Below are 16,901 nucleotides of genomic sequence, written 5' to 3' on the forward strand. Positions count from 1 at the left end.
TTGCTGGCCACCCAAAGACACTTTGCTATAGATAGACTCGAAAATCTGCCAGAAATCTACAGCAAGACCTGAGATCTAAATTCCTGTGTCTTAAACTCAAGATCCCTCTTTCCATTTCCTATTGCAAATTTTAATAATATTGTACTTTCTGCAGGTAGCACTGAATTAACGTATTTTCCATTCTTACGTGTCAGTTATGAAGCAGTAAGCCCCCCCAAATTACCCTAAACGACACACATGTCTGATCTTCACAAGCCATTTAAGCATAATTTCCAAATACATCTTCATAATGACAGCCCCATTTCTGTCCTCTTAATAACAATAATCACTACTTCAACAACGTTATTTTGCCTTGACTGTTTTGAAAAGGCTATTTTTTTTCCTTTGCTACCTAATCTTTGTAGCAATTTTTCTTACTGAAAAGAAAAATCAGCAATACCATCTGGTATTACAGAAATCGGCAATATCTGGTTTGTTTTGCATTTTTATTAAAAGGCATGGGGAAACATTATTTGATTTGAAAAAATATTTGAAACTAACCAAAGGCTACATATGCAAATTTTAAATAAATATTCTGTGATAGAAGAGATATCCTGAAATGAAATCTTTTGTATGCCATATATATTAGAAATATAAAAAAATGACATTTCTTCAATGCAAGTTACTGTTCAGTACACAGTCCTGAAGGACAAAACATTATCAGAGAACAATTCAAGAGGCACTATCACCTCATACCACAGTTTGACTGAAATAAGGACCAATTCTGCAGTAAGGAGGAGACAAAAATACGAGGAAAAAAAATCCGCAATTTAAACCTTCCACTAGCTAACGAGTGTTCCATTTTTGAGACGTTTGTTTTAACATTATCTTAGAAAGAAGACTACTTTTTTGCATCCCAGAAACATCAGAGCACATTATAATCTCCATCACTAGAACACTCCATTTACTCCTCAGGATGCTGTTAAATTGATTTTGGAGTTTACTGGATAGTCTATATTGTAATGAAGGGCAAAGCTGTTATTACCGTAGCAATAAAACACAACAACTTTTGGGCTCTGAGTTGAATAGAAAATTTTGAAATCTAAAACACTGAAGTAGATTTTTTTTAATCATCAATTTCAAAGCTGTTTGAAAGCTAAAGAAAAGAACAGCCAGATTGTCAACTTCAGAAAGCCAATTCCTTTTGGGAGTATGGAATGGGCAGCATCAACAAAATTCGTCCACAACACTTAATACCTTAGTAACTTGAGTGCAAACGTAAGACTGGCTAACAGACGACTTGGTTCTCAGAATGTCCAGCTGAAACAGGAGAATGATTTATCCCCACTTAACTCCCAAGTCAAACAAACACATACAAACAAAACCAGCTCCCAGAACGCAATGCACTTGCCTAAAACAAGGGCCCAGATGCAGGGCTGAGTTACAGGTTTTCACTGATATGACATAAAATTTGCTGTTAACTCATTACAAACTGAAAGTAAAGAGAGCTTATCTAATCGTCTTTCTTCAAGGTTCAACCCCAATTTTTTTTATATCTTGGATTAGCCATAGGCTAAAAGTACCCCCATCGACTACTGTGGTTGTAATAGTAATGTCTTAAGCCACAGCAACTGCTTTCTCTCATGGCCCACCACCTCTCTCTGTCTCAACAGATCTCTAGTAGATGCCCTTCTGGGGACACATTGCTCTCCATACCTTTGGGACTTTGGGCTCTCTGCTTAAAGAGGAATCTTTAAAGGAGCTTTAGTGACTATGTGAACAATCCAGTTACTATTTTTTTTTCAATTAAATATAAGAATACAATCCTAAGGATTAGAAAGTCTTAAAACATAGCCAAAAAATGCATCCTACAGGATTCACCCTCTAGTGTAACTCTTGATAAACTCTGAAATCTCATTATTTCTTCTGACTTGACTTACAAATTTGTGGCATTTGGCAATACATCTGTGGGTACCACCCAGGGTGGCCCTTCCATCTAGGGATACCTCACCAGGGAGAACTGAAAGGATACAACCAGTTCATTTCACACCACCTGATCACGGCAGAAAGTTGCTGCTCTGGGACCACCCATCAGACCGAACTCATCACCCAAGACGAAGTAATGTCTCAGGAAAAGAAAATGTTGAATTCATTAAGAGTTTTACATTTTCATCCCAACTTGGCTAATACAAGAATCACCACATCACGTACTGCACTCAAGTTAAGCAAAATTTGACCCCAAAGTAGCAACAGTTATGGACAAGTTTGCATTCCAAAAATATATACATTTAAAACAGACATGGCACTAAGTTACTTTGCTGCAAGCAGTAATTTATGAAATGCTTGTTACACCTCCACAATCTTTTTGTTCTTAAATTCCATTTAATATGCCAATCTTATTTCAGGAGGAAATAAATTAACTCTGATGCTTTGTGCCAATGCAGATGAGCTTCCCACACACCTGTATTGTGTTTCACACTTCAGTTAGTCATCCAGATTACGAAAAATGAACAAAGTACTTCTAACCAGATCCCATTCCCAAGGCTAAGCATGCGGGAAGAGGAAGAAAGAAGACGACTATCTCACAGAGCCCCCCAGTTTTGACAGTGTGATGTCTAGTTGCAGCTATGGACAAACACCTTCACCAAAAAGAACTATCAGTTTAGATCGAACGCAGCCCAGGAAGCCCACAGGGATGGCCCCACCACGATTCGGTCCCTGATGCTGCAATTCCCGTGAGCCCTAGCCAGGACAGGCTGCAAACCACTCCTGCTTCCACCAACTTTCATAACTCAAACTCTCCATTATAAAAAGATCAGTGGGAAAATGGATAAATCTGCCTCTAACGCGAGAAAGATGATGATGCTGCAGTGCAGTGCATGGTTCTGTACCAGGAGATCCCACACTGAAAGACTTTCTGGAGAACACCCAGCTTTTCTGTCTCCGCTAATCCCCATTCCACTATCTAGAATATGACTAAAATCACATGTATTTGTATTGTGGTAGCTGCAAGTTAATGTCCTGCCTAAATTATCAACTGTTATTAGAACCCCAGACAATTGCTTAATAAAAATTTAATCATATTGTAATTTCTAATCATCATTAAAGATGCTTAACAAGTTAATCTCTCTATTGTGCTCCCCTAACATTGCAGATCAGAAAGTCAACTGGCATAAGGCGGCACAGCTTCACCAATACTAATAGGGCTACTTTCACATTACTCCAGCTGAGGATCTGGCCCCAAGAGAAAATAGCAGTATTAAAATCCTCTCGCTACAGCTTTTGATTGTTTCTCTGCAATGCTTTGTAGTTAATCCAAAACAATAACAAAAGCAACAGATTATGACTTTAAAAAAACACAGCATAAATCAAGCTATTTCATGGAGCTCTATCTTCTGCTGTCTGTGGTAGAGCAAACACAGCACTACGCTACAGATCGAAGGTCTCCTCTCCTCACCTCTTTACAGCTCAAAAACTCCTCATCTTGACTTTGTCCATGCATCACTACGTTTGTCTGACAGCAACGCTCACACACAGAAAACGTGGGAGGACCATCAACAGCCAGTGTGTGTGTCTTTCAGTTCAGATCTGTTCCAACTGCCTAGACAAGGAGTGAAATAATGCTCTGTAACCTCAGCCTTGAAGAAGAACGTATTGGTTCACTTCAGGAAACCAACACGTTTCCTCATCTTTCCAGTGGACCGGCAATCCGTGCTCAAGAGAGTTTGAGGACCAAACTGCAAGTCAGCTTCAGCTGTGTTAGATCATTGCACAGAGATGCATACAGCAAACACATTTGGCTCTTGTTTCCCTTGTATTTTTTTATGTTTCTTCAATAATCCCATTACACTCTCTAAATTCACAAAGTGGTCATGGGAGAACAACTCTGAGGCTGCTCTGCGGTGCGTGCATACCATACACCCCGCAACCACATCTTTTTGTGGCTTCAGCTGCAGGCAGGTGAAAACAGAAAGCAGAAATGGTTGGTGCAAAAGGGCCACCAGGCTCTACTATAATTCAGCAGTTTCAGCATAGACCTCTTAAGTCGTCAGGGCTGTCCCTTCAGTGCTCCTTGGAGGAGCAGATAAGGAGAATGGCAAACCAAACCTAAGTCAAAGAAGGCCGTTCGTATCCTACTTTGTCGGCAAAACAGCTCACTGATTGCACGCAATGGAACTCTGTTACCATGTGCGACATAGTAACCTGGAAGCTAAATATTCGTGTAATAACATTCTATTACATATTGATTTTCATTTATTATATAGAATTCCGATATTAAAACTTAACCTGATTGGCAAAGATCTGTTTCTGCTTACTTTGTTGACACTTACAGAACCAAATTAATTGTTTATATCATAATATTTACTTTCAGTGTGACAGCTACACAACCGACTACATCAGGATTTAATCTAAAGAACAACCTTTAAACATTAGTTGGCATTTACTTGAGCAAGTCCTTCATTTTCAGAACTGAACCCGACTCTACAGAAAATGGCAAAATGTGATCACATATTAAAACAAGTAAAACCGGAATCCACCTCTGATAAAAATATTCTTCGTTAGCATTAAGCCCAGTGCAAGATCCGTTGGCCCCCTTATTTTAGTGTCAGATACTTGTTGATCCAACGCTAAGTTGATCCAAGTACATATCCAAAATATGTACTGTGGCATTTCATCCAAAGCCATTTCACTCCATCACACGATCAACAAAATAGACGTTGCATCTCACAGACACGTAACACAACGTTAGGGAATCTCTTCTCTCACGAAAAAACCAAAGAGAAAATTTTGGAAAGTTTCTTCTCTTAATAAATGTAGCGTTAACAGAAAGTATTTCCTGCATCCTTTGGCAAGAAAATAAGCCCACGGCAAAGACCCTGCACGCACTGAGGTGCCCTAAGTCAGTTTTGACACCCTGTTTTGGTTCCGAGCAACGATTCACAAGCCGGTTTTGGCTCCCGACAAAAAACCTGGCCAACGCACAGGCAGGAAAAGCAAATACTCCTACCGCTTCCCAGGGCAGGCACAGGTCAGCGCGGCGCAGCCGAAACCCGCTGCCCCACCGCCACCCTTCCCGCCCGGCTTCGGCCGGGGAACACGTCCTCTCTTTTTCCTGCCATATGACCGCGTATGCTTATGCAAAACTGTTCGTTTCTGCGGCGCCTACGCCCAACGGCAACACCCCGGAGCGAGAGGAGGCAGCCGGACTCCTGCAGCCTGAGACACCCGCCGAGGGCTCCCAGCTCTCCGGCTCCACGCGGTCCCAGGGCGGCTCCTCGCCCGGGGCGGCCCGGCTCTCCCCGCCGCCGGCGTCGCGCCCCCCCCCGGCCCGCAGCCAGCGGCCCCCGCCGACCCGCGGGACGAGGCCGGGGGCGCAGGGGAGGGCGGCGGGGGGCTGCCCGCCCTGACGGCTGCGGGGACCGCGCCGTCCCCAGGGGCGGGTGTGTGCCTACGGCGGCGGGGCGGGGGGGGGCGTGTTGTGCGGCGGGGCCACATGGGGCGAGACGGACTCCCTGCAGCGCAGGGGGCGACGGCAGCAGCAGCTACTCACCGGGAGGGTTTACCGCCGCCGGCGTTGCCATCTTGTCTCTGAGAAGAATTAAGACAAATGCAAGAGGGGAGGAGGGATGCTCTGAGCAGCCCGGGGGAGGCGGGGGAGGGGAAGGCGGCCGGCGCCAGGGCGGGCGGGCCGGGCCGGGAGGCGCAGGGGCGGCGGGCTGCTCCCGCCCCGGGGCCCGGCGGCGGCGCTCCCCGCTCCGTGCGGGGCGGCCCAAGATGTCCGATGGCCCCCGCGCCGCGTCTGCTCATGCGCCGCGCACAGTGAGCATGTGCCGGGCAGCCGCACATGTGCGCTGGGCCCGCGTCCGCCGGCGCCCGGGCGGGACCCCCCCCGGCGTCTCGCCCCGCAAGTAGCGGGGCGAACGTGCCCTTCGCCCCGCTCCCAAACCAGCCGCCGCCCGCGGGGCTCGAACCGGCGGCTCCTAGTGCGCGCGGCTCCTCACAGGGCGCGAACTCCCCTGAGGGAGAGGGCTCTGGGGGAGGCCCGTGCGCGGGCGAGAGGGGCGCGGGGTGGCCGTTGGTGCGCTGACTGCCCCCGAAGCTGAGGGGGGGGAGGTTGGGGTGCAGCCTGCCGCCACCCAAAACTAAGAGGGGGGGGTTGGGGTGCAGCCTGCCGCCACCCAAAACTGAGGGGGGGGAGGTTGGGGTGCAGCCTGCCACCACCCAAAACTGAGGAGAGGGGTGGTTGGAGGGCCACCTGCCACTACCGAAACTGAGGGCCCTGCTGAGAGGGTGCAGGAGGGGAACCATTAAACAGCCTTAGTGCTATCCCTGTCATCACCAGACGATGATGGATGTCCTCTGGGAGGTGGAAGTGGGATGGAGCCCCAGGATTCCATACCTCTTCAGCGCTGCTTCTGCTCGGGCTTCAGGAGTGCTGTTCCTGTGGTTCCCCGGGATCAACACACACAACTGGCACGGGGTTGGCATTCAGCTCGGTCAAGCGTGAAGTGAGCCCTAGAGCTTTTGGGGGAAAAGAGGAGCCGTGGCGTCATCTTCACGTTATAAGCACGCTAAGTGTATGACTGTAAGATGGAGGACTTGGTGCTTCGAGTGGATAGTGCTATACGGAAACATCTTAGTCCTTTGTTAATACTGATTTCCTGGAATTACAAAGGCAAATGTAATAACTCTTGGCGTTCTTTAAAAAAATATCCAGGAATTCAGAGACAGGTCATTCTGCGCTCCTCCGGGTGGAGTACAAGAGTTGTATTGTATCCCTCTAAAAACCGTGGTTTACCTCACACTACGCTCACATTCAAGCTAAGCAGTGCAACTGAACAACTGATCCTGTGTAACTCACTCGGCTCACATTTTAAGGCTTTCCATTACAAACACAAGGACTAAAAAATACCCTTTGAATGAAATCTGAGATTTTTCTCATAACTCAAGTCTTTAAGGGGAAAAAAACCCCAGTATAATAGAATCATCAAACTACAAGATTTGTGAAAAACCACCAGTGCAATAACTGCAGCAGTCATGTGTAGTATGTATGTAATAGTGAAAAAAAAATTTTTTTTGATGGCTTTTTCACACCCCTGGAATGCTGCAAAGGCCTGTTAATCTTTAAACGTCTCCCAATGGCTGTGCTCAGTTGCCCTGAACAGCCCTGCAGAAGTTAATGGCAGCACTCAAAATGAAAAGTTGCAAATCAATCCCTTGCTTTGCTGAATAAGTAACCTGAAACAGTTTAGCCATTAAGGTGTAAATTGGCAGAAAGATGGAGAAAGCATGGAGGCTGTGTTTACTCGTTTACCTGTAGATGAGTTTAATCAGAGTAGCATTAAAATGCCCCTGCTTATCTAGAAAGTTTACTTTATCTTTGATTTATTGTGCTTTTGCCTATCAGATGTTGAGCTGTTTTTCTAAGCATCTTACTGCTTTAGTGCCTCCTGATGCTGTGGTGTTTTGGATGCTCAGCAGGTAATCTTAATTCTTATCTTAAGGCATTTACCCTGCTAATACTAGAAGACTGTGCTAATATCAGCAATTTTGTAAATACAGCTTATTTCCATTCAGATAAAACGTTGTTGTGATTTGAGAGAACCTTGGTCACAGTATTTCTAGATTCTTACCTTTAATGAGGAAAGCAACATTCGAAATAGCTTACCCTGCTGTAGGAAACAGGTCATAGCTCAATTCCTTTAGGTGTCTATAAAGTCTGGTGTTCAAATTGCACAGGTAATACTGCTCATGAAAGCTTTTCCGTGAGCTACCATTATGTCAAGTTACATACATGCATAAAGGGCCAAACCCCTAATACTATAATGTTAGTAAAATACCTTATAAAACCATAATTTATAGCATTAGGCACTTCTGAAGTGTCCTCTGAAGGCATTTACACATCTTCATGGGTTAAACCTTATCTCTGTCTTACCAGAAAAGCATTGATATTTCTTATTTCATTTCTATTTTAGAGATAAGGAAGCTACCCCGGAAGAAAAAAACCCAGAGAGATCTGACAGTGTGCTATCGTAGCTTTCAATAGACGTATGGAATAAGCCATAGAACGACTGAATATAAACCTGTGAAACATTCAACTGTGTGTGCTGTCCTCTTGCGTAATATCCCATGAGACATTAGATTAGTCCAGAAAGAGCACATTACAGCCAGTATATTTGATATTGTGCTCTGCCTAAATAAGACCTTAGGGCTTAGAATGGAACACGTTCTGTCAAATCTACTGTGATTCAGACATAATTATGCAAAATAAAGCTTCTTTTCCTTTGTGTTTGGTGTGAGCTTTGTTGACTCGCTCTGTTCGGTTTCACACGCAGTTCTTTGTTCACTTAAATAGATTGAGAAATGAGATTGATTTTCTCTCCTCCCCATCTTCTCTATCTTAATAGGCAGTATTAGCAGGGTCTTTGAGAATCCTTGAAACAATCCATAAATGAATGGAACTATTCCCTGTTTATCTGTAATAAACGACTTCCTTGCTATCTCATTCTGAGCCTTTCCATGTCTGTGGTGAGATCTGTAACACTGGTAACTGAAGAGAGAAACCATCACTGCTCTTAAAATTACGTTCTAGTAATGGTGGAAATGCATGCTCCGTGTTTTACTTTCACTGTAATACAAAGAACACATATACACTAAAGCATGAAATCAATCTAGTTACTGAATTTGTGTTTCTCCAAGTTCATGCCAAGCTGTGTACCTTGAAAGCCTAATTCCTATGGAATAGTGTTCCTAAAAACAAAAGCAGGGACAGCGCTGGACTCTACCTTTGCACTTGCTGAGAGATTAAACAGCGCTACAGTAATACCAAGCGCAAAATCTAATACATGTGCAAGATAGCAATATACAAAATTTTTACTGTTCATGTGGCACAACAGGGGGTGTTTCACTTACCATATTAATATAATTATAAACAAGTGTTGACATGATGTGTAGCAACAGGAAAGTAAATGAATTAAGAAAAGTGATTTTTATCACAATCTTCTTATTATGTACCAGAGAATGTCTGTTAGGTGTCTTTACATGATTGTTTCCAATTTAGAGGGCTATTATCACTGATAGTAGTGCTCAGTGTACATGTGTATTCTGTATCTTGGCACTAACTTTAGTAATAGATCAGCCGAGCGGTGCAGCGTACTGTAACTGCTTTTCATTAACGCCTTTCCTTTGAAAGTTCAGCACTGGCCTGCAAATTGGAAAACCTGGACTTGTGTGACTTTTTATGTGTTTTCATCCCATGCCATGAACTAATAATTTCTAAAAGATTGTTATTTCTTTTAAATAGAAGAAAGGGGTTTTTTTTATCATTTCCTTTGAAAAACTGAAGTCTTTCTGAGATGGTTTACTGCATGTGAATGAGTAAAGTCCAGAAGCAAAAAATTACAAAAGAAAAAGGTAATAAATTGAAGAAAATGAGAATATATGTTTAGTGTCAAAAATGGATAAAAAAGGTCTTTGGCTTTTCTTACCAATTTATGAAAATTCCACTTTAACAGAATTGAAAAACAAGGTCTGAAACCTTGAACCTACAGTTCCCCAATAGAATTTTCTTTTCTGGGGACATGAAGGAGCTAAGTGAAGTTTCAGACATTTTAATCCAGTATAATCAAAACCAGGGACATTTTAATGAAGTCTCATACTTTAATAAGACCTCCCAGCTACATTCTTTGATCTGTGTTTCCATTGTAATTGAGGTAATATACTGCACCCAATTCATCCAAAAGTCTTGGATAGTTTGCAACGAGTATGATATATGTATATTAAGCAACCCCATCCACCCAAGTACACGGAACTGGAACATTACATGCCCTTTTTAATTTGTTTCGTCACGTATGGATGACCACACTTGCCTAAATAAGCTATAGAGAAAATGATGAAATTTAAAACATGAACTATCATAGAGAGGTCTTAAAAGCATTTGTTAAGGAAATTACAACCTTGTTCCTTAAACTATCCCATATAATTTAAGAGAAAATTGTATTCTTCCTATAAAATGCAATAAAATACCTGGATAAGAATGTGGAAGTTATATTAATGTCTATTCAGTCCTGGAGGTATAGAAATGTAATTTCTATGATGTTCTCTACAGTTATTGCTGTTATATTCTGCAATGGTTTTCCTTTAGGGGAAATGACATTGAGCATTAGAGAAACACTCCTAAAGGTGAAATGTCTGTGGCAGAAATGTAACCGAGATCAGACAAGTATTCCTGTGCTAGTAAAAGTATGGACCAGGAACCAAACACATGGGCATCTTTTATGTCAACTTCAGCTCTAACATTTCAAGCTTCTTCTAAGTTTATATAAATTTAACCATGTATTAACAACTGAAATTTAAACAATGAAACTTGATTATCAGGCCTAAGAGAGGAATAGCTGGTGCACACACATTAACACATAACTTGTTTTCTTTACAATATTTACTAAGCAGATTTTATTTTATTTCCTGCTATTAACATCACTCACTGGGAGAAGCACTGCGAACAATAGACATCATTAAGATGATAGAGGCTGTTGGTGGTTACCTCAGGCAAAACTGACCACATAGCATATGGGAATATAGTTTCCACAGTGCATACGTAACTATATCCTTGAAACCATTCTGTGAAGCAAACGGGTAAAAAAACAAAAAGCTGTAAACAATACTGGTCTACTTACCAAGACACGAACAAAAAGATAGATCCCAGAAACAGCACTGGGGCCTGAATCAGCAAACTGACACAGAGATCAGAAGTACATGCATCAAACCTTTTTTCCCCCAAATGCCATGTTTCTCACTTTGAAATAAAATAAAAGCTTATTCATTTGAAGGGATGTGTTTCTGGTATATTTTAATCAGGATATTATGATTTAAAGCATGAAGTGGGTGAGACCTGTTGGGTTGGAGACATAGAAATGGAGTTCCAAGTTAGTAGATAGTCCTGAACATCTTATCCCTTTCCACTTTCAGAAATAAGGGCCTGAGCTAAATTCTGCAGAAACAAACATGCACATCACTATTAGCTCCAGCAAGCTGAAGGCTTTCTTTAAGAATTTTGCCACTATGTGGCATCCCCCCCAACTCACTAGTTCTATATAACTAGCTGGAGTAAAAAATCAGTCAGTTTAATAAAAATTAACAGTAAAACAAGAGCTGGTCTTTTGCATGGGAAAAGGGCCTTTTTTTCACTCATTGCTCAGGGTGGGACCAAACTGCCAATTTCCCAGATCCCTGCTGCCCCATCTGCTCTATTACAAAGTCTATGAATGCAGTAAAATATAAGGATTCAAATAATGTAACATCCACACATCTTGACAAAAGCATTCCATTTCTTGGTTCATGATTTCTGGTTTTACAATATTTATAGAACTGATCTGTCTGTAATCCACAAAAGATTGATACGTTCTGACATACAATAAAACTAACAGTAGGACCAGGAAATGTTTACATTTAAGTCAATGCGGTTTGAAAAGTATACTTTAAGAACATGGTATATTGGAAAAATAGTGCTGCCAACTGAGTGGGGGCCTTTGCTTTGTTTGAAATAAGAATTTATGATGAGTGTTTTGGTAAGTTTTATAAACAACATTCTATTCTTTTTACAGAGTTTGCTTTATCTCATCAGAGAGATTTACTGAAGATCGTAAGCTGCAAAAAGACTAAAATGGCAGAAAATCTCTCACAGTTAATTGCAACAAAACTGTCTGTGTCCCATGAGACGTAGAAGGCAATTTGTGTCCTAAGGAAAATAAGAAATTATGAGGAATCTGAAGCATGCTGTGCTATTTCAGCTGAGCACAGGACAGCTGGAAAAAACCAAATATGCGAAGGAAGTGGCTGGCTGATATTTGCCCTCTATTCTAATGTGCTCCTTTTTTGCTTTCTTTAGCCTCTTCTTCTCCAGCTACACAAGATAACAATTTCCATGAACCGTAAAAGAGAACAGAAACACATGCATTTAATTGTCTTATAAATTGAATTATGATTTATGACAGGTTTTACATTTCACAAGTAAAATATTATGCAAATTCTCAGGACACCCTTTCATTTAAAAGCTTGCACGAAATATTTTTGGTAGCTTCCTACTTGATTTTATTTCTGAAATAGACAAACTGAACACATGTACCTGTGTCTGAAAGACCAGACAGTACGTGCTTAATTATGTTCAAAAATCTAATCCCTGAATTATGGAATGCAGCATAATTCATTTCTACATTAGCAAAAGTGTGCTTTAAAAGTGATGGAGCATCCCTTACCATATGCTTTATGGTTCTTGCATTTGCATTAACAAAGAAGGAACAACCATCTTGAATATTTTAATAGCTGGATATATAGCCACAGATAATTTTTCTTTCTTATCCATACTTCCAGATCACCTCAAATATAATCAAATTTTTTTACTGTATCTGCTAACATATAAAAATAAAAGTGCATTAGTATATTTAAGTTAAAACCAGTTACAAATATACAGCAGCTAATCAGACTGAAGATCCACCTGGCCAAGCATTTTGTTTCTGACAATGTCCACTAATTCTGCAATGCTTGAGAAAAGAGGGTGAAGACAAGGCAAATACTGAGTTATACTTCCCTCTGCTGTACTCTTGCAGCTTCCAGCAAGCTGCTACTAAGGGAATTCATGCAGTAGATGATTTCATCTGCATAATTAAAACCCCTCATAGCATTAGCCCAGTGTTCTGAATTAATTGTAAAATGTCACATCAATTAATTTCTATCCAGCTGGGCTGGATCATGTATTGATCCCCTCAAACAGGAGACTGAGTGTCAGGATTTTAAACAGTGGAGTGATAGAGTTGGCACACAGATTCCTGTTTTGTAGCTGCATCTTCTGGGGCAGGAGATAATGGTACAGTGCAAATAGCACTGCACGGCACACTGAGATGAATGGTTATAAGAAAAAGACTGTGGAATAGCAATGCCTGAGGTGCATGCTTTGAAATGGACAAAATAGTAGGGGAATCTGTCACAAAATATCCTGGGTAACCAGAGATGGAAATGCATTTTACTGTGTTCATCTCGTCTGAATTCACTATGCCCCAGTGTTTCACACCCACAAAGTTTTGCTGAGGACAAGACTGCTGGACAATATTAGGCAAATGCATTTTGGGGGTTTGGAAGCTGGAAAATAATCATCTTCCTTCTCCCACTCACCTTTGTCTAAGAAAAAAGAAGACAAAGTAGTTAGCTGTTTCACAATTTGGTCACCGTATTGCAAAATGCAGCATGATGAGGGCTAGGTTGATAGTTCGGGCTTTTTCTGTTTGTCTAGCAGATCAATTCACACTGCTGGAAGAGCCACTTACTGCCACTCCAGAGCAACGTTTTTCCCTGAGTGGGCATGGAACGCACTCCAGGGCAGCACGCTCACAACAAACCTGGAAAGGAAATACCTTTAAAGCTTTGTTGATGGGGTGTAAGCAGGACACTGTTTTTCATACTGCCTCTTTCATGATGTATTTTATCCTGTCCATTGGTGTGAGGCAGAAGGACAGATAAAGACACAGAGACCCAAAGAATGGTGGATTGGTGACTGATTCTTCAGAGCCTAAGCTATCATTTCGTAATGTGATGTTTACAGGTTTTGTCAGGGATTTCCCATTCTGAGCACGTTGTGCTTCACCTCAAAGTTACAATCTATCAATTAGAGTATTGAACGGTGATGGAAGGCAAAATCAGAGAACAGGATTTTCGAGAAATGCCCTTGGTGCATTGGAGCTATAGAGGACCACAGAGGTTATGCTAATTCCGAAACCCCAGTAGGGAGGATATTAAGGCTATGCAGCTGTATCTGTCTGGACAGGGCTACACGTTTTCCCCCATGCTACAGTAACATTGCCAGCATCTGTGGCAGTGACCGTGCATGATGGAGACAGACCAGAGCACTGAGCAACTGCAGGAGGGAGCTATGCGAAATGTGGTTAGCCAGAGCCTAAGTAATAGTATGGGATTACAAGAAAGTACTGCCCCCAACGCTTCCTGGACTGGTGCTGGACACAGCTGATACTTGTCAAAATTTGCCTTTAATCATACTCAGCATCAGTCTAATGCTTCCTCTGCTGCTCCTGCTGCCTGAAAAAGATGATTTCCATAGAGAACAGTGAGACTTCCTAATCGTGACAAGGCTGCCCAAAAGCTGCTGAATGTTACAGAGGCACATGGGTAGATTCACTTCTTGAATGGGCAAGGCCTGATAATGAGAAATGTGCACACTGTTTTGACATTGTCCAATGCCAAAATGAGGATTGGAGAAGTTCTACATCCCCCTATTTACCCTCAGCTGCCTCACTGAATTTAGGATCTTCAAAAGGCTTGAGGAAACTAGGCCTTTGAGAATCTCATCCTGAAATGAAAGACCGTCATTAAAAATAAGATTGAGTACTCTGCCTTTTCCTAGTGAAGAACATTCTCTTCTTCTCATTCCCAATGAACACATTCTTTGGTATGTGTTTGGGGTATTTGTTTTACCTCTCACTGCCTTACCCCAGGAGCACAGGTGACTGAATAGTAGGAATGTGTCCTGAAGACTAGCATCTGCAAAATACGTCTTTCCTAGCAATATTTTTCATGGAAAAAATATTGACACAATATTTTCATACTATCATGACTAATATCAAATGCTGTTCTCAGACATTATTTGAATTGTTTTAAAAAAAAAAAAAAGTGAACTTCTATTAATAAATACCATATGGAATCAGATTAGCCCTGCTGCTAAAATATTCACGAAGGCGGCAAATCCTTCCATCTTCTCCTGCTCAAAGCAATAGCAAAATAGACATAAGCTGTGTGATTACCAGTTTGTGGGTGATAGAATTCAAGGTCATGTTGAATTACTAATCATCTAACCATCACTTGGCAACACACAGCCACACATGCAAAGCCCACTCCACTGGGTTGTGTTACAACAGAATAGTGGTAACAGGGAAGAAAAATAATTTCTTAAAATGCCAATGATTTTTCTGGAGTTCACACTATATTTACCCCATAATTTTAAGTACAGATTAACTCTAAATTTTCTGCTTTTCTGTATTGTATCTTCAGAATCAAAACTCTGCCACAGTCAAACAAAGGTTTAAGTACCCACAATTAAATGGTGTGATTCAATGTTTTCAAATTCTTAAGTGTCATGCTGCGGGGCATGTCTCAGGATTAAAGTAGAGGAGAAGAACTCAGTGGTAACTGCTCATTTATTCCTGTCTTCACTGCCAGGCGGAAGAAATAATACTCAGTAAATTCATGGCTTTCCCTCACCACCGGATCACATGGGGTTGAAGCTTCACTCCCAGATCATCTGACATCCATTGCATAGCTCATCAGCATCATCTTTTTTTGTGTGGAGGAGCATGGAAACATGTTCTCTAGCCACCTGGGCTTTCTGTTAATGCTTGGGGCTGTTAAAATCTAAGATAAATGAACTCTAAGTTTCTATTCTACCAGGATTTGGAAGTTAGGCATGCACCTCTTGCTAGCCAGGCGTGACTATTTATAGGAATGCTTATAGGGGTCTTCTGTAGCATACAGTCCTGCATAGAACTGCCCTGGTTTTATCACTTTTCAGGCATGCATGCCTGCAGAAAGGAGTAAGAATCTGACTTCCAATTAATAGCTAATACCAAGTACTTGGCCTGATGCCACACACATCCTACAGTTCTAGTGTTTTCCGAAATTAATTTCCCTTTAAAAAAATGTATCTCTAGTCCTTCTTGATTACGAGGGGAGGGAAAGTGTTAGCTTTTGTGTTCATTAAACTGCCTGAATGAGCCCCAAGACAGAGGTTGCTGACATTTCTTGAATGGAACATTTTTTCCCAGAATCTGTAGTTTCATCAAAGTGTTCCTTTGGAACATGCTTTTTTTTTTTTTTTTTTTTTTTTTCTCCCAAAAAAAAGATTTTGGAAAAAAAAAAGGAAGTATTATTTACTTCCTAATTTTATTTCAGTCATATCAAAATAATTAATTTCAACCAGAGAAAAACATTTAGGTTTTTTTCCCATCTTTATGTATCTGGCTTAACCTTTTGTAATAAATTTTAATAGCACTTTCGTATAAAAGTCAAAATAGGATAAATTGCAAAAGTCGACATCAAATACTTCTGTCCTATTAAATGAAGCAAGTCATCACAGCTTTCTGGACTTGAATGCATTTTTGCCACATCAGCCCCCCTAAAAGCTAGGGGTTTTAAACTGATAATGAAGAAAGTCCTTGAGATGCTAGAATTCCCTGGGAAATTGCAATTTTATTTTACGATCAGCTTTTTTAAAATAGTATTTTGGCTATATTTCCAAATACGTGTGCTTAGCATTATAATGTTATTTATTGGATTGTTGACAATATTGATATTTTTAATTACTGCCATTAGGTTTCAGAGTAACTAATTAAACTGCTGTTATTTTCAACAAGTCTACCTGGCTGCTGTACTTATCCTATGGTGCCTCCAAACTCTGTTTAACGGCAAAAAACCCAGACATACCTAAGACAACAGCCAAATGGTCTGCAGAAGTTCTCAATATAAAAGCCTGCAAGATAATAAATACTGAGATTGTGGCTATAGCATTAAAAAAAAAAAAAGCAAAATTAAAGTAAATGCAAGTGCAGTAGACATATACATCATTCATCCGCATTCAGTAAGAGTCTCAGTTTTAAATATATATTAAGCTGCTACACAATTTCCTTTTTACTGGACCAGATTGCGAAAGAACATCTAAATTCTTCTGCAAAATTTATGTTTCATTCTGGTGCAGAGCACAAAGAGCTTTAATGCACAACACAAAATTGTCATGTTCTTGTCTGGGGAACAGTCTTGAAATCATTAGTCAGTTTGCCAGCATAAGGAACATAACACAGAATCTGTGAGATGCATATGGTAACAACTTTAAGTCTTATGACCAATCTGTTTTTTATAACAGTTTG

At 41.1% G+C, this 16,901-nt stretch overlaps 1 protein-coding gene across 6 annotated transcripts in view; it reads right to left on the reverse strand.

Annotated features, from left to right (window-relative positions):
- The window catches only part of ARNT2 (aryl hydrocarbon receptor nuclear translocator 2), a 133,274-nt gene that overhangs the window by 103,552 nt on the left and 12,821 nt on the right, over window positions 1–16,901 (reverse strand). The window contains exon 1 of one of the 6 annotated variants that reach the window (XM_069798410.1): window positions 5,531–5,750. The exons of 2 other annotated variants lie outside the window; for them this stretch is intronic. In XM_069798410.1, the coding sequence (XP_069654511.1) occupies window positions 5,531–5,561 (31 nt within the window). In that variant the 5' untranslated portion in view covers window positions 5,562–5,750. Of the gene's footprint in view, window positions 1–3,436; window positions 3,553–4,517; window positions 4,893–4,987; window positions 5,240–5,530; window positions 5,751–16,901 lie in introns of those variants that run through there. 3 more of the 6 variants (XM_069798411.1, XM_069798405.1, XM_069798413.1) reach the window with 3 other exon arrangements.

The sequence above is a fragment of the Haliaeetus albicilla genome, chromosome 12 (genome assembly GCF_947461875.1).
Source record: "Haliaeetus albicilla chromosome 12, bHalAlb1.1, whole genome shotgun sequence".
Lineage (NCBI taxonomy): Eukaryota > Metazoa > Chordata > Aves > Accipitriformes > Accipitridae > Haliaeetus > Haliaeetus albicilla.